The 22,284-nt window shown below is 43.1% G+C and overlaps 1 protein-coding gene across 4 annotated transcripts; it reads left to right on the plus strand.

Annotated features, from left to right (window-relative positions):
- Positions 1-7,507: 7,507 nt before the first annotated feature.
- Positions 7,508-10,383, plus strand: LOC125551234 (uncharacterized). 4 transcript variants are annotated; one of them, XM_048714387.2, is made up of 6 exons: positions 7,508-8,157; positions 8,523-8,827; positions 9,044-9,121; positions 9,220-9,259; positions 9,675-9,802; positions 9,891-10,383. In XM_048714387.2, the coding sequence occupies exons 2-6, from the start codon at positions 8,738-8,740 to the stop codon at positions 9,924-9,926; spliced, it is 372 nt and encodes a 123-aa protein (XP_048570344.1). In that variant the 5' UTR covers positions 7,508-8,157; positions 8,523-8,737; the 3' UTR covers positions 9,927-10,383. The 4 variants fall into 4 exon arrangements, with proteins under 4 accessions (XP_048570344.1, XP_048570345.1, XP_087374458.1 ...); XM_048714388.2 differs by having other exon boundaries at positions 9,675-9,769; XM_087518332.1 differs by having other exon boundaries at positions 9,675-10,383.
- Positions 10,384-22,284: the final 11,901 nt, after the last annotated feature.

The raw sequence follows: 22,284 nt of genomic DNA on the forward strand, positions 1-22,284 counted from the left end.
GTGAAAAGATTTGTGAGGTTTTCATGGACGATTTTTCCGTCTATGGTTCCTCTTTTGATGATTTCTTGAGCAATCTTGATCGAGTTTTGCAGAGATGTGAAGAAACTAATCTTGTCTTGAATTGGGAAAAGTGCCACTTTATGGTTAATGAAGGTATTGTCTTGGGGCATAAAGTTTTTGAAAGAGGTATTGAAGTTGATAAAGCCAAGGTCGATGCTATTGAAAAGATGCCATGTCCCAGGGACATCAAAGGTATAAGAAGTTTCCTTGGTCACGCCGGATTTTACAGGAGGTTCATTAAGGACTTCTCAAAAATTTCTTAGCCTCTGACTAATTTATTGCAAAAAGATATACCATTTGTCTTCGGTGATGATTGTGTAGAAGCATTTGAAATATTTAAGAAAGCATTAGTCTCTGCACCTGTTGTTCAGCCACCTGATTGGAATTTACCCTTTGAAATTATATGTGATGCTAGTGATTATGCTATAGGTGCTGTTCTATGGCAAAGAGTTGATAAGAAATTAAATGTTATTCATTATGCTAGTAAGACTCTAGACAATGCTCAAAGAAATTATGCTACTACTGAAAAAGAGCTTTTAGCAGTTGTATTTGCTTGTGGTAAGTTCAGATCTTATATTGTTGATTCTAAAGTAACTATTCACACTGATCATGCTGCTATTAAATATCTTATGGAAAATAAAGATGCTAAACCTAGACTTATTAGATGGGTTCTCTTGCTACAAGATTTTGATTTGCATATTGTTGATAGAAAGGGAGCTGAGAACCCCGTTGCAGACAACTTATCTAGGTTAGAGAATGTTCTTGATGACCCACTACCTATTGATGATAGCTTTCCTGATGAACAATTAAATGTTATAAGTACTTCTCGTAATACTCCATGGTATGCTGATTATGCTAATTATATTGTTGCTAAATTTATACCACCTAGCTTCACATACCAACAAAAGAAAAAGTTTTTCTATGACTTGAGACATTACTTTTGGGATGACCCACATCTTTACAAAGAAAGAGTAGATGGTGTTATTAGACGTTGTGTACCTGAGCATGAACAGGAACATATCCTACGCAAGTGTCATTCCGAGGCTTATGGAGGACACCACGCTGGAGATAGAACTGCACACATAAGGTATTGCAATCTGGTTTTTATTGGCCTACTCTCTTCAAGAATGCCCGTAAGTTTGTCTTGTCTTGTGATGAATGTCAAAGAATTGGTAATATTAGTAGACGTCAAGAAATGCCTATGAATTATTCTCTTGTTATTGAACCATTTGATGTTTGGGGCTTTGATTATATGGGACCTTTTCCTGCCTCTAATGGATACACACATATTCTAGTGGCTGTTGATTACGTTACTAAGTGGGTAGAAGCTATTCCAACTAGTAGTGCTGATCATAACACTTCTATTAAAATGCTTAAAGAAGTTATTTTTCTGAGGTTTGGAGTCCCTAGATATTTAATGACTGATGGTGGTTCACACTTTATTCATGGTGCTTTCCGTAAAATGCTTGCTAAATATGATGTTAGTCATAGAATTGCATCTCCTTATCACCCTCAGTCTAGTGGTCAAGTAGAGTTGAGAAATAGAGAGCTTAAATTAATTTTGCAAAAGACTATTAATAGGTCTAGGAAGAATTGGTCTAAGAAACTTGATGATGCATTATGGGCTTATAGAACTGCATATAAAAATCCTATGGGTATGTCTCCGTACAAAATGATTTATGGAAAAGCATGTCACTTACCTCTCGAACTAGAACGTAAGGCGTATTGGGCTATTAAAGAGCTTAACTATGATTTTAAACTTGCCGGTGAGAAGAGGTTATTTGATATTAGCTCACTTGATGAATGGAGAACCCAAGCTTATGAAAATGCCAAGTTGTTTAAAGAAAAATTTAAAAGATGGCATGACAAAAGGATACAAAAGCGTGAGTTTAATGTAGGTGATTATGTATTGCTATACAACTCTCGTTTAAGATTTTTTGCAGGAAAACTTCTCTCTAAATGGGAAGGCCCCTATGTTATCGAAGAGGTCTATCGTTCCGGTGCCATAAAAACCAACAACTTCGAGGGCACAAATCCAAAGGTGGTAAACGGTCAAAGAATTAAACATTATATCTCAGGTAATCCCATAAATGTTGAAACCAATATTATTGAAACCGTAACCCCGGAGGAATACATAAGGGACACTTTTCGGAACGTTTCAGACTCCGAAAAGGAATAGGTATGTGGTACGGTAAGTAAACCGACTCCAAATTTTTTTAAGGCAATATCTCTCTGTTTTGGAATATTTAGAAAAATAGAAAAATAAGTAGCAGTCCGGGAAGGACACGAGGGCCCCATGAGGGTGGTGGGCGCGCCCTACCCCTCTGGGTGCGCCCCCTACCTCGTGAGCACCTCGTGTGCCTTCCGGACTCCGTTTTCTTGCACGATACGTATTTTGGTCGGTAAAAATTCATTATATATTCTCCCGAAGGTTTTGACTCCCGTATCACGCAAATCTCCTCTGTTTTTGTTTTAGAGCTGTTGCTGCTACAGATTAGAGCAAGATGTCTTCTCAAGAGTCAATCGGGGAGAGCCGGGTATCTAATCCGGCACCGGAACCAAGGGCAAAACAGCGACGCTGACCACTTTGGGACAGTAACGGAGGAAGAGATGGAGGTTGACTTGATGAGAATAGATGCCATGGAGGATCAAGAAGTCACCTCTCGCCTCCGAGCTGGGTTCACGATGGGGGAACTACAGAGCTCAGCTATTCCAAACTCGGTTATCCCTTCTAATGTTAGTTTTCTTTCTTATGAAAATATGAAGAGGAGTGTCACTTGTTCTCCCGCAGCTATGCAACACCCTTGGGTGCAAGGAGCTTTAGCTGTCACAGGAAAGCTTCGTAAGGAAATAATGGACCTCAAACAGCAAGTCAATAAGCTCGAGGAGGAGAACCGCATCCTGAGGGGAATCATCGCCAAGAATATTACACCGACAACAAAGAAGGAGACATAATCACATGGGTGTGGGCACTCCCCTTGACAACTGCCAAGCTTGGGGGAGGTGCCCCGGTATCGTATCACCATCACAACTCCTATCTTTATCGTTTTTCTTAGTTCGATCCTATTAGTAGTATCTTGATCTAGTAGAATAAAGTTTATGGCATGATCTAGTTTTGAGTTTTGCTTTTTGATCTCTTTATGTAATCGAGTCCGTGAGCTAGATATAATAAAGATTAGTGTTGAGTCAAGGGCTTGATTATTTTGCCATGATCTTGCGTGAATAAAAGAAAGAAGAAAAGGATAAAAAGAAACAAAAATTTCATATTGATCTTATTGAGAGTAATGACTTCACATAGAAAGAGTATGATGATTAAAAGTTGTTGGGAGTTGGCAGACATAGCTTTGGTCATTGTTGCAATTAATAGGAAGTAATAAGGAAAGAGAGGTTTTCACATATAGATATATTATCATTGACATCTTTTATGATTGGGAGCACTCATTAAAATATGACATGCTAAAGAGTTGATGTTGGACAAGGAAGACAACGTAATGAGTTATGTATTTCTTATATCCGAGATAAAGTATGTTGTCATGGATCCTCTAACTTGTTGAGCTTGCCTTTCCCCCTCATGCTAGCCAAATTCTCAGCACCAAGTAGAAATACTACGTGTGCTTCCAAATACCCTTAAACCAGTTTTGCCATGAGAGTCCACCATATCTACCTATGGATTGAGTAAGATCCTTCAAGTAAGTTGTCATCGGCGCAAAGCAATAAAAATTGCTCTAAATATGTATGATTGATTGGTGTGGGAGAAATAAGATTTATACAATCTTGTGATGTGGAAGTAATAAAAGCGACGGACTGCATAATAAAGGTTCATATCACAAGGGGCAATATAAAGTGACGTTCTTTCGCATTGAGATTTTGTGCATCCAACTATAAAAGCGCATGGCAACCTCTGCTTCCCTCTGTGAAGGGCCTATCCTTTATTATTATCTTCTACCTTATGCAAGAGTCACGGTGATCTTCACCTTTCCTTTTTCATTTTATCCTTTGGCAAGCTCAGCATGTTGGAAAGAACATGATATATATATATATATATATATATATATATATATATATATATCTAATTGGATGTAGGGGAGCATGAATTATTATTGTTGACATTACCCTTGAGGTAAAAGGTTGTGGGGCAAAACTATAAGCCCCTATCTTTCTCTGTGTTCGATTAAAACTTCATAACCACAAGTATTGCGTGAGTGTTAGCAATTATGAAGGACTAAATGATAGTTGAGTATGTGGACTTGCTTTTTAGCTCTGACATAGACTCTTTCCGATGTTATGATAAATTGCAATTGATTCAATGACTGAGATTATAGTTTGTTGGAGCCCAATAAGGTTTATGATTTATACTCTTGCATTGTGAATAGATCATCACTTGAACATAAGTAATCATATGACAAAATCTATATATGTTGCTATTATGAGAATAATCATGATGCCTTCATGTCTGTATTTTTTTATTATCGACGCCTCTACCTCTAAACATGCGGACATATTTATTGTTATCGGCTTTTCGCTTGAGGACAAGCAAGGTCTAAGCTTGGGGGAGTTGATACGTCCATTTTGCATCATGCTTTTATATCGATATTTATTGCATTTATGGACTGCTATTTCACTTTATGTCACAATACTTATGGCTATTCTCTCTTATTTTACAATGTTTACATAATGAGGGAGAATGCCGACAGCTGGAATTCTGGGCTGGAAAAGGAGCAAATATTAGAGACCTATTTTGCGCAACTCCAAAAGTCCTGAAACTCCAGGAACATCTTAAAATAAATAAAGAAAAATCATCGCCAAAGATGAAGGCAAGGGGGCCCACACCCTGCTCACGAGGGTGGGGGGCGCGCCCCTACCTCGTGGGCCCCCTGGTGGCTCTCCGACGTCCATCTTCTCCTATATGAGGTCTTTCGATGAGAAAAAAATAAAGAGAAACTTTTCGGGACGAGACTCCACCGCCACGAGGCGGAACCTTGGCGGAACCAATCTAGAGCTCCGGCAGAGCTGTTCTGCCGGGGATACTTCCCTCCGGGAGGGGGAAATCATCACCATCATCATCACCAATGCTCCTCTCATCGGGAGAGGGCAATCTCCATCAACATCTTCACCAGCACCATCTCATCTCCAAATCGTAGTTCATCTCTTGTATCCAATTCTTGTCTCAAAGTCCGGGATTGGTACTAGTAGGTTGCTAGTAGTGTTGATTACTCCTTGTAGTTGATGCTAGTTGGTTTATTTGGTGGAAGATCATATGTTCAGATTCTATATGCATATTATTACCCCTCTGATTATGAACATGAATATGCTTTGTGAGTAATTATGTTTGTTCCTGAGGACAAGGGAGAAGTCTTTCTATTAGTAGTCATGTGAATTTGGTATTCGTTTGATATTTTGATAAGATGTATGTTGTCTAGCCTCTAGTGGTGTTATGTGAACGTCGACTACATAACACTTCATCATTATTTGGGCCTAGAGGAAGGCATTGGGAAGTAATAAGTAGATGATGGGTTGCTAGAGTGACAGAAGCTTAAACCCTAGTTTATGCGTTGCTTCGTAAGGGGCTGATTTGGATCCACATGTTTCATGCTATGGTTAGGTTTACCTTAATACTTTTGTTGTAGTTGCGGATGCTTGCAATAGAGGTTAATCATAAGTGGGATTCTTGTTCAAGTAAGAACAGCACCCAAGCACCGGTCCACCCACATATCAAATTATCAAAGTATCGAACGCGAATCATATGAACGTGATGAAAACTAGCTTGATGATATTCTCATGTGTCCTCGGAAGCGCTTTTCCTATTATAAGAGTTTGTTCCGGCTTGTCCTTTGCTACAAAAAGGATTGGGCCACCTTGCTGCACTTTATTTACTTTTGTTACTTGTTGCTCGTTACAATTTATCTTATCACAAAACTATCTGTTACCACTTATTTCAGTACTTGCAGAGAATACCTTGTTGAAAACTGCTTATCATTTCCTTCTGCTCGTTGGATTCGACACTCTTACTTATCGAAAGGACTATGATAGATCCCCTATACTTGTGGGTCATCACTTAGCGAGCTTAAAAAAATCAAAATGAACTGCAATCAGGCTGTTGCAGGCCCTGCTCCACGATAGATGAAGTCGAACAGAGAGAGGGACTCATCTGGGACCGTCCGGGCTCTTCTTGGGCACTGCGGGGGAGGAGGAGAGCTAGATAGGGGGTCAAGGCAGAGGGTGGTCGCGCCGTCGGGGGCAGATGCCCTACAGCTCGTCACGGGAGGAGTCGAGCACTGCAACGCCCTCGCAACCGCACCACGGCCCGGCGCTAGCGAACTGCGCGCTGTGGTGGTAGGCGGTGGCGTCCTCCCAGTGGAGTAGTCGAGCAGGCTAAAGTACAGGGCCCGGTGCAGTGCTGTCGGCAGTGCTTCTGGGACAGAGGAGGGGAGGTGGAAGAGGAGTGGGTGTAGAGGAGGGGAAGGGAGCTGCGGCTGCCGGAGGAGGAGGTGAGGTGGAGGAAGGGAACATAGGAGAGGCCTGACCTCGTCGCCGGCTAGAAGAAGGAGGCGGCGACGGATCTTGGCACGATGGGGTCGCCAGTTCCTAGCAGATCAGCGGGGGTTGAAGGAGCTGCACAGCCCGCCGACGACGCCTCGCACCTGCGGGTGGGGTGAGCGGCGCGGGAACGACGAATGAGGGTGGTGGAGGGCCTTGATCCGGTGGTGAACGGTCTGGTGCCGTCAGATCCGAGCTCGGTGTGGAGCAGGTCGCCGGCGTGGTGGTGGCTGCGGTGCGTCGCGGGGAGGGCGCCGCCCCTGACTCCGGTGGTGGGGCGTCGCGCGGGGGAAGGGAGGTGGTTGGGGGAGGGTTGTCTCGCCGGCAAGTGGAGGAAGGTCGCGGGTGGGGCGGGGCGCAGGAGATCGGTGCGGTTGTGGGGTGGGGGAAGAAGGTGATGTGGTGGTGGTGGGTGGGTTGACCTGTTTATTTTTTATTTCGTGTCAGTCGGTGGGTTGGGGTGTTAGCAGAATAAGGCTCCGGTGTTATTCATCACTCAGGGTGCAGAATAAATTATTCTTCATCCGAGATAATCTTATCATTGCTTCCTAAATAAATTATGTTTAGAATATAAATAATTACATGCAGATTGATTGAATATGTAAAATTTGGTATAAAAAAATAAAAATATAGGTTATAAGACTAGAAAAATCATATTTTATGTATGTTTTATGCCATGTTTTCACATTCATAAATTTACGTAACATAAAATATTTTTTACGGCGAATACATATTTTCTTACGTTCTCTTTTTATGTATGAAATAAGACAAAATTTATGAAACATAAAAATACAATGTAGTAATATTAAAATAGAAAAGATCGCTCTATATAGAATCAGAATAGTTATTTGGATCACGATCGCCCTATATAGGACCGGATGGACTTGTTCCCGAACTCCCCCAGCCCGTGTAGAAAAAAAAACCCACTCCCCGTCCACCACCTCCCCTGATCCCCAACCTTCCCCCGATTTCCCTCGTGCCAGGTGCCAGCGCCGTGCATCTCTCCCCGCTCCTCGATCTCCTAGCACCGCCGCTCCCCGCTTCCCCTGCCTCCCGGCGCTGCCGTGCCCACTTCCCCTGCCTCCTAGTGCCGCCGCTTCCCTCCACCCCGCTTCCTCTACCTCCAAGCGCCACTGCCCCAACCTCCGGCATGCAACTAGGCTGCCTTCCGCCGCCTCCCCTTGCTCTGGCGTGCCTCCCATCGCCATGCCTCCGGCACGCCTCCCACCGCCGCACCCCCGGCCCCGGTGCGCTTCCCGCCATCGCCTTCTCTCCAGCAGCCGCGGCCACCCGTGACCAGCGTCAGCACAACCAGCTACAAATCCAGTGGGATTCGCCCCCACTCCTGTCCATAGTCGCGTGGCTCGCGGCAAAACAGGGCCGCCGAGGAGAACATCTCCCGTCCGGCAAGGAGCATCTCAAGGGCGTCCGACGAGGAGCATCTCAGGGGCGAGGAACATCTCCCACCTCCTCCCTAGTGCAGAGCTTTCAGTCCAGGCCCCCGCGGCAAAAAACGCAGTGTCCACTCCTATGAAAATGCTCCTCCAATATCTTCAGGCGGTGAGTGTTCTTCATGTTCTGCACTTCTGCCCAACTTCTTCTGAACTTCTGCTTGTTTCATACGTAGTGAATTTGCCCTAAAAATTAGACCATCCATATATTCCTTCAGCTCAGTAAATAGTTTGTCTAGAAACTACTACTACAGTTAGTTACTTTTACATAATTCTTAGATGGTTGGTTAGCCTAAATCAGTAGGCACCGAGCTCAAAAACTGTGAAACTGAAACTCTGCACACTGCTCTAGCAGACAACAAGAGACGCTCTAACTGAAAATCTGAAACTCGATTGTGTCGCGAGTGCCTAACCATGTTCGTCGATGCAGCTCTGATCACAAACTCTTTATTTTGCCTTGTTAAATCGATGCAGGTGTGGGCATCCGGTCATAGAGAGATGTGTGGAGCGCTGCATTCCGCTTGTTGTTGACCTCGTGGCCGCAAACGCCGAGATTATTGTCGTGTGTGGACTGCAACGATGACCGAATCCGACCTTCACCAGCATCATCATTCTTCCTTCTCCTGTTCACCAACGTGCACCACCCGTCATGGGTTAAGACACTGCTCAGACACTTCGAGGTGCCATCGATGGATGTCTTGTCAAAAAGATTCGCTCTCTTCGGCTTTATTGCTGGGTGGAGCATCGCAACCTCTGCTGAGACTGGACCTACCTTCCAGGTATATATGCTTGTAATGATTCTCCCAACCGATTCAGCAATCCCTTTTTCCTAAGCATTGAACCTATTAGACATTACCTACAACCTAAGACTTGTTTATTTCTCTTGCACAACCATTAGACAGTAAATATACCTATAAGATAGATTAAGCCTACAATGCCAATGGTATCTCGCTGGTTCTAACAATCTTTCTAACATTGATGATTTTGTGTTGCAGCTTGCACTGGTACTCGTCTCATGCATATACTTTCTCAACGACAAGATGAAAGAACCTTGGCAGGGCGTCTGCTACAGGGTTAGTTAGCACCTGCATAGCAACATACATACGAGGACTCCCTTGGTCGTTATTAGTCGCACACGTATAGGGTGTTTAATCCTCCTATGTACTTGCAGGCTTGGACTCTTTGCGAGTGGCTGGATAGTAGGTTCGCTGGTAGTCCCAGTGATCCCGACATTTATTTTGCCGCGTACTTGGTGTCTGGAGCTCCTTACTTCGCTAGTCGCTTATGTATTTTTATTCCTGGGTTGCATCCACTTGTGACGTTCCACCCGCTAATGTCAAAGACAAACAATTTTGTACAGGAGATGTTAATGTAAACATTGATACGAGTAATTGATAGCCTAGGTTGGTGTTTTTTCAGTAAAAGATATGGGCTTGACTACTGAGAAAACATTTTAGTTTCCAGCCTCGTCTTCATGAAACAGTTTAGTTAGTCCACAAGGATCAGACTAAATTTTTTCCTTGTGAGGTTTCTGAATGAACATGTTTCACTAAATAAAATAGAAGAGTAATTATGATTATTTGTTCGAGACTGCAACCAAGCTAACTAGCTGCCCTTGTTTTTCAGCATGGATAGATTGTTTCAAGAGGAATTTACTGCACTTTTATTATGATTCAGATTTCAGAAGTAAGCTAAAACAATTTGGTTTGCAGCAGGTTCAGGCAAGTCTTTTGTGTTTGTTTCAAGGTTCAGAAGTAAGGAAGTACTAGCTAGTTTAATGTAGTAGTTTTTCAGGGCTCAGATTTTGACGCCTCTAATGATTTTTTTGTCTACTGCACACAGTTGAATCTCCAAGTTATAAGATTCTGTCAGTGTTGAAGATCAAGATTACTTTCAAACTGCAACCATCATCTACTATTTGGTTGTCCTTTCCATTGCCCCTTGAGTAGCATCGTCTGTTGTTTCTTTCACCAGCAGAGCACCACTCTCTCATGATGAAGTTTCCTAATTGAGTCTCAAACTGCAGCAACCTAATCTGGACTTGTTTTAGGAATGACCGATTAATCGGTCCAAATTCTAACTGTTGATTATCCACTGGGCGCCTTCACGGCGTGCTTCAGACTCCAATCCATCCTTGTTGTCCTTAGAGAGGAACACGTACAGGTCGTGGGTCGCTAGCAGGAGATAAGAATTATATGCATCAGGTCACTTAGCTTCCTTTGCTTTGTGGGCAAAAGGTTATCAAAGTTCTCGCAATTTTTTTGGGTAAAAAGTATAGAAATTCATGGAAGATTGATTTGTGTATGCTTGTGAGTCTGAAACCTTTTTTAGTTGATGTCAGCCAAAAAAATGTGGATATGTTGTGCGTGTGTGTGTAGTACACCGAATTGAAAAATACTATTTTCTGTCATGTAGATCAAAGAAAGAACATAGAAAATTTTAAAATGTGGATACACACATTTTCTATGTATGAGCAAAAAACAAAGAAAAATGCATAATTTCTCCTTTATTTTCCTCTTTGTGATTGTGTGTTCTCCCTTTCGATCAAAATTGTGTGCTCTCCCTGTGTTCTTAGAGTGATATTCACATGAGATGATGTCCATGAATGCAATAGGTTACCTTGTCCCTTGTCTTACCAACAAGGGGGTTTGTGACTCCTTGAACTAGTGCAAGATATGGAAGTTGTTTGCACTTGTCCTCTCCAAAATGATATGAGTGAAGTGTGTTGGCGGAGTCACCCTCAAGAACTCTCTAGTTCTTATTCTTCGGGATCCACACCATCTTGATGGGAATCCTTGGAGTTGTAGTCGTACTTGATGAAGTAGAACTTGATGTAGTCTTGGGAACCCACTTGACCAAGGCTTTGGGAGCTTCTTCAAATGCATCAATCTCCTCTTGAAGCTTGTCCTTGCCTTTTAGCTTGTGGTATTGTGGTGGAAGATCATCTTGAGCTTGTGTTCCTTGGAAAGAAGTAGGATCATACTTCTCTTGTTGAGGAACAAACTTCCTCTTGGGGTATTGATCTTCTTCCCACTCAACTCCATTGACATTGAACTTTCGTTCAAAACCAACACCTTGATTCTTTCACTGTCTTCCTTGCTTGCGTACAATTTCCTCAAATTGCTTACTTCCAGCAAGGCTCTTGTAAACACCTTTATCTATAATTCCCTTCAATAAGCTATTTTCTTGCTCAAGTGTAACTTGGCTAAGAGAATCATTAGTGGAATCAAGAGAACTACTAGAAGCAACATCATTGAGTTTAGCATGATTATTGTTACTACTAGAAGAAGAATCTTTCTTACTCTTGTTGCTAGATTTAACTTGTGGCATGTAACTAGACAAAAGTAAACGCTTGGCAATGTAAGAAGAACTTTTCTTGCGAAGATCATCATTGATCGCCTTTAAGAACTCATGCTCTTGCTCAAGGTTGAGCTTCTTAAAGCGTAGATTCTCATGAGTCTTTAAAAGCTCTCGATGATTTTCCAAGGTAGTTTCATGAGCTAACTTAAGAGTGTTTAGCTCTTTAGCTAGACGCTCAATCTCCTTCTTATCATTGTCATTCGTTTTGTCTTGATTAGCATGATTAATAGCAAGTTCATCATAGTTTTCATCACTAGAATTGTCAACAAGTAAATCATCATCACCTAGCAAGTCATCTTCATCACTATTGAAATCAACATACTTGGGGTGTGATACCTTCGGGCCTTTAGCCATGAAGCATCTTCCACTTCCTTTATTTGGTGACTCAAATATGTCATAGGAGTTGGTTGACACAAGTGCTAGACCGGCAACACCTTCATCTTGAGTATATTCGGAGTCAGAGTGATAATTTTTCTCGGAGTGATCGTCAGAGTCGGAGCCGGATACCCATTCACCAACGTGAGCTTGATGTCTTCGTTTTGTGTAGCCCCTTGATGATTTGTCCTTCCTTTCCGAATCCTTGCTTATCCATGATGTTCTTCTTTCATAACGTTCATATCTACTCCTTCTCTCTCTTGGTGGTGATTCTTCTCTCCTACTCCTTCTTTTGGGGGAACCTTCTCTTCTTTTGTAGGGAGCCATACACTCATTGGAGTAGTGTCTGGGTCTTCCACAATTGCAGCAATTACGTTCACGACTTGAAGATCTTTTTTCATTGTAGGACCTTGACTTGGAACTTCTTTCCTTGCTTCTACTCTTGTAGAACTTGTTGAAGTTCTTCACCATTAGGCTCAATTCTTCATTGAAGTCTTGTTTCTCACTTGATGATGTAGGGGCTTCACATGAGGCTTTATAGGCACCACTTGATTTGTTGTGAAGTTCCTCTTTATCCTTAAGTGACATCTCATGAGCAACAATTCTTCCAATCACCTTCGTTGGCTTGAGATCTTTGTAATTGGGCATCATTTGGATCAATGTGCACACGGTATCACATTTTCCATCCAAGGCTCTTAGAAATCTTTTTGATGATGAATTTACCGGTCATCTCTTCACTTCCTAAGCCGGCAATCTCATTTGTGATGAGAGAAAGCGTAGAGTACATTTCAGCGACACCTTCACCATCCTTCATTTTGAACTTGTCAAGTTGACTTTGAAGCACATCCAATTTGGATTCCTTGTCGGAGTCGGTACCTTCGTGCATATCAATCAAAGTATCCCAAATTTTCTTTGCATTCTCAAGACAGCTGATTTTGTTGAATTCTTCGGGGCACAATCCGTTGAAGAGAATATCACAAGCTTGAGCATTGTATTGCAGCATCTTCAACTCTTCCACACTAGCCTCACGGTTCGGTTACCTCCCATCAAAGAATTCACCTTGCAAGCCAATACACACAATAGCCCAAACGGCGGGGTTATGTCCAAGAATATGCATTTTCATCTTATGCTTCCAACTAGCGAAATTAGTACCATCAAAATAAGGACCTCTACGGTGGTAATTTCCCTCACTAGACGCCATACTCTCCTAGGTTGTGAAACCAAGGCTATGATCACCAAAGCTATGGAAATCAAGAAAAATGGAGACCAAAGCTCTGATACCACTTGTAGGATCGAAAGTATGTCTAGAGGGGGGGGGGGTGATTAGACTACTTGACCAAATAAAAATCTAGCCTTTTCCCAATTTTAATTCTTGGCAGATTTTAGCAACTTAGCACATGTCAAGCAAACAACCTACACATGCAATTCTAAGAGTATAGCAGCGGAATGTAAAATAATTGCATATGAAGGTAAAGGGAGGAGTTTGGAGGGAGAAAACGCAATGTAGACATGGAGATTTTTGGCGTGGTTCCGATAGGTGGTGCTATCGTACATCCTCGTTGATGGAGACTTCAACCCACGAAGGGTAACAGTTGCGTGAGTCGACGGAGGGCTCCACTCACGAAGGGTCCACGAAGAAGCAACCTTGTCTATCCCACCATGGCCATCGCCCACGAAGGACTTGCCTCACTAGGGTAGATCTTCATGAAGTAGGCGATCTCCTTGCCCGTACAAACTCCTTGGTTCAACTCCAGAATCTTGACAGAGGCTCCCAAGTGACACCTAACCAATCTAGGAGACACCACTCTCCAAGAGGTAACAAATGGTGTGTTGATGATGAATTCCTTGCTCTTGTGCTTCAAATGTAGTCTCCCCAACACTCAACTCTCTCTCATAGGATATGATTTGGTGGAAATATGATTTGAGTGGAAAGCAACTTGGGGAAGGCTAGAGATCAAGATTTATGTGGTTGGAATGAAGTATCTTGACCTCAACACAAGTGTAGGCAGTTCTCTCTCAGAAAATGTATGTTGAAAGTGTAGGCATGTTCTGATGGCTCTCTTCACGAATGAAGAGTGGGTGGAGGGGTATATATAGCCTCCACACAAAATCTAACCGTTACACACAAATCACCAAACTCGGTGGGACCCAATCATACAACTCGGTCAGACCGATTTACTTCATAATATGACCATTGGGGTTTTCGGTGGGACCGACATGTCAACTCGGTGGGACCAATATCATTAGGGTTAGGGCATAACGTAATCTCGGCGAGACTGATTACACAAACTCGGTGAGACTGATTTTGGTAATAGACTAACCAGAGAGTTGGCCAGGCAATCTCGGTGGGACCGATTCGCTCTCTCGGTAGAACCGAAACGTTACGAAAGGGAAATAGAGAGTATGCATTGCAATCTCGGTGGGACCCATCACTCATCTCGGTTGGACCGAAACGTTACGAAGGAAAACAGAGAGATTACAATCCCATCTCGGTGAGACCGAGATCCCTATCGGTGGGACCGAAAAGACTAGGGTTTGTGGAAGTGGCTATGTCAAGTGAACTTGGTGGTGCCGGATAGATCAAATCGGTGGGGCCGAGTTTGACTTTTGGTTTGGGATATATTTGGATATGAGAAAGTGGTTGAGGGTTGTGGAGCATATCACTAAGCATTTTGAGCAAGAACCTCATTAAGCAACACCTCATCCCCTCTTAATAGTATTGGCTTTTCCTATGGACTCAATGTGATCTTGGATCACTAAAAATGAAATGTAGAGTCTCGTGCTTTGAGCTTGAGCCAATTCTTTTGTCCTTAGCATTTTGAGGGGTCCACTTTTTAACCCATGCCATGCCAACCATTGAGCTTTTCCTGAAATATTTATCTTCAAGTAGAATTAGCTCAATGAGCTATATGTTGTTAGGAATTACTACCCGGGATAGTTGCACTTTAACAGTGCTTGCAAACAATGCCTTGCTAAAAACCGCTTGTCATTTTCTTCTGCTCCTCGTTAGGTTCAACACTCTTACTTATCGAAAGGAATACGATTGATCCGCTATACTTGTTGGTCATCAAGACTCTTTTCTGGTGCCATTGCCAAGGAGTGAAGTGCCTTTTGTGAGTGGAATTTGGTAAGGAAACATTTATATTACGTGCTAAAAATTACTGTCACTTGTTACTATGGAAAACAATCCTTTGATGGCTTTGTTCGGGGTATCTTCACCTCGACCGGAAGCACAAAGAGTTGCTCCTCAAGCTATTGAACCTACTGAAAATGTTTATTATGAGATTCCTTCGGGTATGATAGAGAAACTGTGAGCTAATCCTTGTGCAGGAGATGGGACAATACATCCTCATATGCATCTAATCTACGTGGATGAAGTTTGTGGATTATTTAAGCTTGCAGGTCTACCCGGAGATGAAGTTTAGAAGAAAGTTTTCCAACCTGTGGGCGATAATGTAAAGGATCTCTGTCAAATACGTATTACTAACCATTTGTCATGAGATTGATAGGGGAAACAGAGATAACAAATTAATATGCGCGAACGGAAACAGAGATATATCACTATCAAAAATACACTTCTGTGATGATACGTGTTTGTCACAGTAGGTCATGTTTTCTGTCATGCATGTACATCCATGACAAATTTATGACAGAATCAAGATAGTCATACCTGTGCTGTCGTAGTAGTGTTCCATGACATCACCAAAATTATCATCACGGAAGTGTCCACTTCCATGACATAAATTGCGCGTCACAGAAATGCTTTTGTCAAGGGTGACCGACACGTGGCATCCACCGTAACGGAACGCCGTTAAGCTATCGGGTCCGGTTTTGGATCCGATAACCCGTTAACAACGCCGACCAATGGGGATTTTCCACGTGTAAAATCATCATTGGCTGGAGGAAACACGTGTCGGCTCACCGTTGGGACAGATGTCATCCACTCATTGGACCCAAAGCGCCTATGATACGTCGACACGTGGCATGGCCCAATAGAGGCCCATATAGGTTAAAAAGGCCGGCCCAGTCAAAGGCCCGTAGTACTTACTCAGGTACTAGTGGTCCAGCCCAATAACGGCCTGCTTAATAAAGGCCCATTTATGGCCCGAAGCCAGATCTGGCCCGTTAATTGTTCGCCGAATATTTGGGCCCATTTACGGCCCGAAGCCAGATCTGGCCCGTTAATTGTTCGCCAAATATTTGGGCCCAATTATAGCCCAGCGACTTTCGGCCCGTTAGAGGCCCGATGTAGACATGGGCCCATTTTCAACCCGGTGTGACTTTCGGCCTGGGAATGGCCTGTGCTGCCCATGGGCCATATATGGTCCGACAGGACATCGGGCCCACTAACGGCCCATGATAAAGGTGGCAACAGTTAAGCCCAATGTGACTTTGGGCCTATTAAAGGCCTGTCGCATAATTCGGCCCGTTGATGTCAGTACTAAGCTTTCGGCCTCTTAAAGGCCCATGATATCAGTGGGCCAACTAAGGCCCGAGATATGTTTCAGCCTGGTAACTGCCCATGATATAACTGGGCCCAAAAAGGCCCGGTCTACATTTCAGCCTGCTGAAGGCCCGTCGACGACTAGTGAAAATTGAGGCCCAATATGCATTTCGGCCTGCTAAAGGCCCATGGTTTCATCTGGGCCGTAACAGGCCAGTACAATATTCAGCCTGTTAATGACCCAACGCTACCTGGGCCAAACTAAGCGCTAGGTCCATAGAAGGCCCAACTAAAATATAGGCCGATGTAAGTTGTGGGTCTCGCACAAAGTGTGAAAGCCCTAATGATTCGGGCCCATGAAAGATCCAGGCCGGCCCAATTGTGGCCCGCTAAACACCAGGCCCGTTAGAGGCGAATGTTTTGGCCCGGTCGACTACATCTGATTTTTTTTCAGATAGCGAATGATGGCAGTAACTAGTAGGAATTAAGAACAAACCTACTCTATACAATAAAGAAATTACGACATAGTAACTAAGAATAAACCTACACCATACAGTAAAGGATTTATGGTATATTACATCCACTGGGCATCGAAGTTCGCCACCAGTGATCATAACGCGCAACGAAGAAGAAGATTACAAAAATTGGGCACCATTGCAGTGTAACAAAATAATATTGAACCGAGACCACTTCCAAGACAGTTCAAGAAAGGTTAGCCTCGCGCGGGAACTCCTACACAAGCTGCTGAGCAAGGCTGTGAGACTGGCCTAGCATGTCGGTCATAGCTTCCAGGTGTAGCTGTTTAGCGATGAGGTTCTCATTGGTGTTCTCCGCAATCTTTCTTAGAGATAGGACTTCAAGTGGAAGTTGAGTTGCAGAATGCCTTTCTGCTAGAACTTGGGACTGAAGAAGTCGAACTGATTCAGACAACGAATTCTGTGAGCTTGTCTGACTGCTAGTCTCAAGTAACTTGAACACTGCATCAAGACAAGACTTTGGGGTTGTCTCGCTATCTTCAAGATGTTTTGCCTTCTTTGCTGCAATATATGTTGGGTTTGTCTCACAACCTTCAGCAGACTTGTGCATGCCATCAGGCATATCACCCTGAAACAAAGCAGAGAGATGACAGGTTTTGCACGTGTATAAACAAAGATGATAACTGTGCTATCAATTCCATCCAATTTCAAATTAGAAAATAAAGAGTAAGTTCAAAATATCAATAGCATAATTTGGCATTGTTCATAACGCGAGGAGCTTCACCACACTACTGGATTACCATGTCAACATAACAAGCATAGATGAAGGGCAAATAAAATCATTGTATCTATTTTGGTTAATGTGCATGGCATGTTGTTCATATCATCAACCACATCAGTAAGATAAAACAGGAGATGACATGGTGCAAACGTGGGCTACTTCACCACACACTGGATTATAGATCCACAAAAACAAGCATACATATAGGGAGTATTGATTAATGTGCATGGTATGAGTAAGGAATTTGGTTTTACAAGTAAAACTTAGAACTTACGGTTCTTGCGAACATGCATTTTGGTAGAAACAGCAAACTAAACAGCAGTAAATGATAGGGAGTATGAGAAAATTAAACAACAGTTGAGGATAAAGGCTTTAGAAGGACTGACTTACATTAACAATTAATACCGGCTTTATAATGCCCTTCTCCATGTTAAGGGAAGGATAACTCAAGAGTTTCAGCACATAATCTTCTTCATAAGCATTGCCTATACTCTACATTTTGTAGAGAGTAATTATATATATGATAATACTGGAAGGGATAGAGGATAATGAAGATAAGATGCAGATTGATGCTACATAATCAACTACCAATCCTTGGAAGTACAAGCATTACAGGACAAAATGTACCGACAAGAGCAATGGGCTACACTTCTGCACTGGCATTGTCTGTGTATTCTACTTTTTGGTAAGATTAAATATAGATCTGATCTTTTTTAGTAAATGGTGGGCGAGGGAGATATGATGCAGAATGCTACACAATGAACCAATCCCTCTTCCCATAATACAGGAGTGTTTTGAACACTGGTGTACTGTACAAAACGTTCTTATATTATGGGACGGAGGGAGTAGCTGTTAATGTAAGTACAGTGATAGACGGCGTTCAGTCCTTACAAGAGGACTGCAGAGCTAAACCTCTTCAAAAGCATTGGGTTGATTCTAAATTTATGTAAGAGTCCATACTGATCTTATAATGTCAACCAAATGGATGATAACGAGGCTAACATGTGTAGTGATGCTACATAATCAAACGACTATGAAAGTAAGTATGGTCATACAGGGCAAGAGGTACTCACAAGAGCAATGCAGTGTGCAGTATAGTTGCGAGATTCCGTGGCCCCTTGAGAATGAATGTTCTTCTGCTAACAGTTTTCGTACAAGTGAGACGTTAAGGCAAATGCAGAAGTGTAGTTCAAATTGTGATGTGATATCATAGATAGTACCTTACGCCGCAGCCGAGACCAATGTGTATTTGTGTAACAAGATTATTCCAGTCACCGTCGGATAAATGTAGCACCGGAGACTTTACAGAAATTTTGTTTAGAGGCTTTCCATCGAAGTGCGCTTGCCTCAGGTAGGAACGATACTTCGTCAACGAGTGATTGAAAAGCGCAAACAACCCTTGCTCGTCTTCACAATCTAGTTTGGTCCTATCCTATTTAAAAGATTGAAATCTTGTGTCTTTTGTCAGCAGAAACATATGTAGCAATGACCATGAATAACATTAGTATATTACTTACGCGTAAGTTGCGGAGGAAGACTGGAAATTGTTCTGTGTCTGCGGTATAATCTTTCCATGAAGGAAAGATGCGCACAAAGTTCCTGACAACAATATAAGCTTTGTCTTCTAAACTGGGAAGAAATGGAACAGGGGTCCTATTTGCTGCAATTGGGGCTCTCTCTGGTTCGAAAAGGGATTTGGCAACTGGATTTGGTGTACTCTTTGCTGGAATGGGGGTTTTACGTCGTAGAGTTGGTGCTATGTCAACTGACATAATCATAATGTTTGCTGCAGTTGGGGTCTGCTGAGTTAGGGCATCAGAAATGACCAGTGTAGTAGGGCTAGAGTCTGCTAGAGTTGGGGTGTTTTTTGGGTCAGGTGATGTTGCAACTACACCTAATGAGCTATTTGATTTATCAGGTGCCACTACCTTTTCCAAATACTTTGCTTGTGCTCCTCCACGATCAGCAATCGCCCTCTTCCTTTTGAACGTTTGATACACAAGAACAACATTTGAATGGATAAATATGGTATGATGACAGATGGAATATGTACTGAAAATGGATAGGAAGGGCGTATTCACATACACGATGTGTAAACTAAGCTAATGGCAGTTCAACAAAGTAGAAGCAATGCAAAGCATCAGTTGCAAGATATATGCGACACATATAACCTTTGGAAAGTTAGAGCAAGCACCTTGATGGGTGAATAAGATAGGGCATCTTGCTATGACTCCTCCACTAGGGAGCTACATTGACTTAGGTCTCCCTCTAGCTCAGAATCACTGTTAGGATCATATTCTGAGCATGAATCTGTAGGTGGAGAGTGTTTGCATTGCATTGCATCCAGACTTGATTTCTGTCCCTTAATGCCAAGTTTCACAGCCATGGCGTTGTTCTGCTTTATTCTTTTCATGCGTGCAAGCTCATAATCATTATGATGCTGTTCAGAATATGAGATTCATGAAAACATAAAAAGTAGCCAGATTATCTATGGAATGCATTGCGGATTCAACTCAAAGAGTGTCTCCCTATAAACCCCTGCATATGCAAAGTTGACCCCCCAACCGTGCTGACCAGACCACACATAGAAATACAAACCCCTTATGTCTCTATAACAGGGAGGCACACATTTCAAAACCGAAGTAGGAACATTAGAACCATATGAAATTCGTATTTGAACAAATAAACTAAGGAATTATGAGTGGCATAATGTTTAGCTTCAAGGGTGGATTGTTGGTAGTGCGACACAAAGCAAGTAGGCAGATTGTATTCCATGTAAAAGATCGAAGCCTATGTAAAAGCTGGAAATGACACTTTCTTTCTATACAATGCAGTGTTCGTCGCCCACACATGATGGAAGAGATCACATAGAGAAATACTATTCACTCATGTCTATGGTTGCAGTATTTAGAAACAGGGTGGTCCACCCTAAAAGAATATTGACAACAAGTATGACAAGGCAAGCATAGATGTAGTGAATCAATCATTTACTTGTGAGCTTACTAGGACAAGTATGCAGAATTGTAACTGTAGTAAGAAATTGTCCAAAATATGAATCAAGAAGTTTGTCTAGCAATTATTGTTTGCAACTAATCAACGTGAATAATTGGATATTATATCGAATGAGTAAGAAAGACAAGTAAAATTGTCAACAAACCTGGCTTGCAGTAGTAATCTGGGTCAATGTCACTACGACCAACAATCCAAAATGACTAGTGTCTGTTCCTAGGGCCGGAATTTTGAAAACCCTGTGAAATTTACATGTACTAAAGATTACCGAAATACATCTGAACCATTAAGTGTAGGTAGCACTGAGCACACAACAAACCCTAATGACAGTCCTTCCTAATGAGTAATGAATCAATTAGAAAATGGGTGATGAGGAGTGGCTGCTGAGTGTTGAGGACTTATCTCAGGATAAATCGGGTTGCCTTAGTGGGTGTTGCATGCCTGAGCCCTGAACGGACTGGGAAGGTAGGCACGGCGGCGCGCCCGGGAAGCGGTGACGCTGTTGGGCGAGCAGCTCCTGACCTCCTGTTAGTCCGGCTTCTCCTCCTAGAGTCATGCCGTCCGGGGACGGCAAGTCACCGGCGAGGCAGGCGGCTGGGGGCGAGTAGAGATCGGAAGTGCACAACAGAACAAAGGGGAATCGGGGCCTGGGACGACCCAAAATCCCAGGGTGGGCCGGCCCACCGTGGGCACCCTGTAGAGATACACACCCGAGCGGCGAACATGCATTTTTGAAACTAATTTAGGAACATTTAGCTGACCAATTAAACGAATCTGTTTTAATAATATCAGATTCGTATTTGAACAACTAAGCTTGTTTAGCTTGATGGGTCGAGCAGTGCTATTATGACACGAAGCACGTATTCTGATCGTATAGTGATCATAAAAGGGGGAAACTGGAGAAATGATATTTAACAGCCATTGTTTGCTTCGAACTAAGAACTAAATTCTAAGAGCTGAAAAGAAAGTAGAGTAACCAAGTTAAGATCTATTTTCTGGTTGAGATCAAAAAGTTGAGGAGATATGAAGTACCACCTCTCTTGTGGCGCCGTGTAGGCATCGGGGGTGCGATGGCTGTCGGTGGCATTGAAGCAGATCTGCAACGGTAGACGGGTGCATCGGGGGATAAGTCCCGTTGCGGTGGAAGAGAAGGCCGTGTGAGAGGCCCCGGCAAAGAGGACGCCGCCGCCGATGAAGCGAGAGGACGTGATGCAAGGCTCTTGGTCCGTCGCCGTGGATGAGAAATGTCCATCTCTAGCAGTGGATGACGCGGTCTTGGTAGGCGCTCTGGCATGGTGGAGGATGGTGGCGATGGATGTGGTGGAGGACGGCGGCGATGGATGTAGTGGAGGACAGCGACGATGGATGGGGTGGCGGACGGAGGCTGGTGTGGGGATGGTGTTCTAGCGCAGACGGTGTATGAATGGGAAAATGGAGGGAGAGGTACGGGGAACCATGTTTTTGGGACGCACCTATCTGAAATATGGGAAAGTTACGAACTTAGCCCCCATTTAAAATTTGGACATCTCGTCGGTTGGGGATAGGATGGTAATCTCGCATCTCGCCAATATTTTCCCAAAGCGATTTCGGGCGAGGAGAGTGTTGTTGGCGCCGACGGTGTATGAACAGGGCTGACAGGTAGGGCGGTTGTGTCACGTCTGAATGAAGTTACAAACCTGCCCCTATTGAAAATATTTGTCTACATCGATTTCGGCCGAGTCGAGTTTTTTTTTGCCGCCCACCGTGTATGGATGGGGAAATGGAGGGAGAAACAGAGGTCTTTCGGACGAG

The sequence above is a fragment of the Triticum urartu genome, chromosome 4A, assembly GCF_056163025.1.
Source record: "Triticum urartu cultivar PI428250 chromosome 4A, HENAU_Tu73, whole genome shotgun sequence".
In the NCBI taxonomy this organism is placed as follows: domain Eukaryota; kingdom Viridiplantae; phylum Streptophyta; class Magnoliopsida; order Poales; family Poaceae; genus Triticum; species Triticum urartu.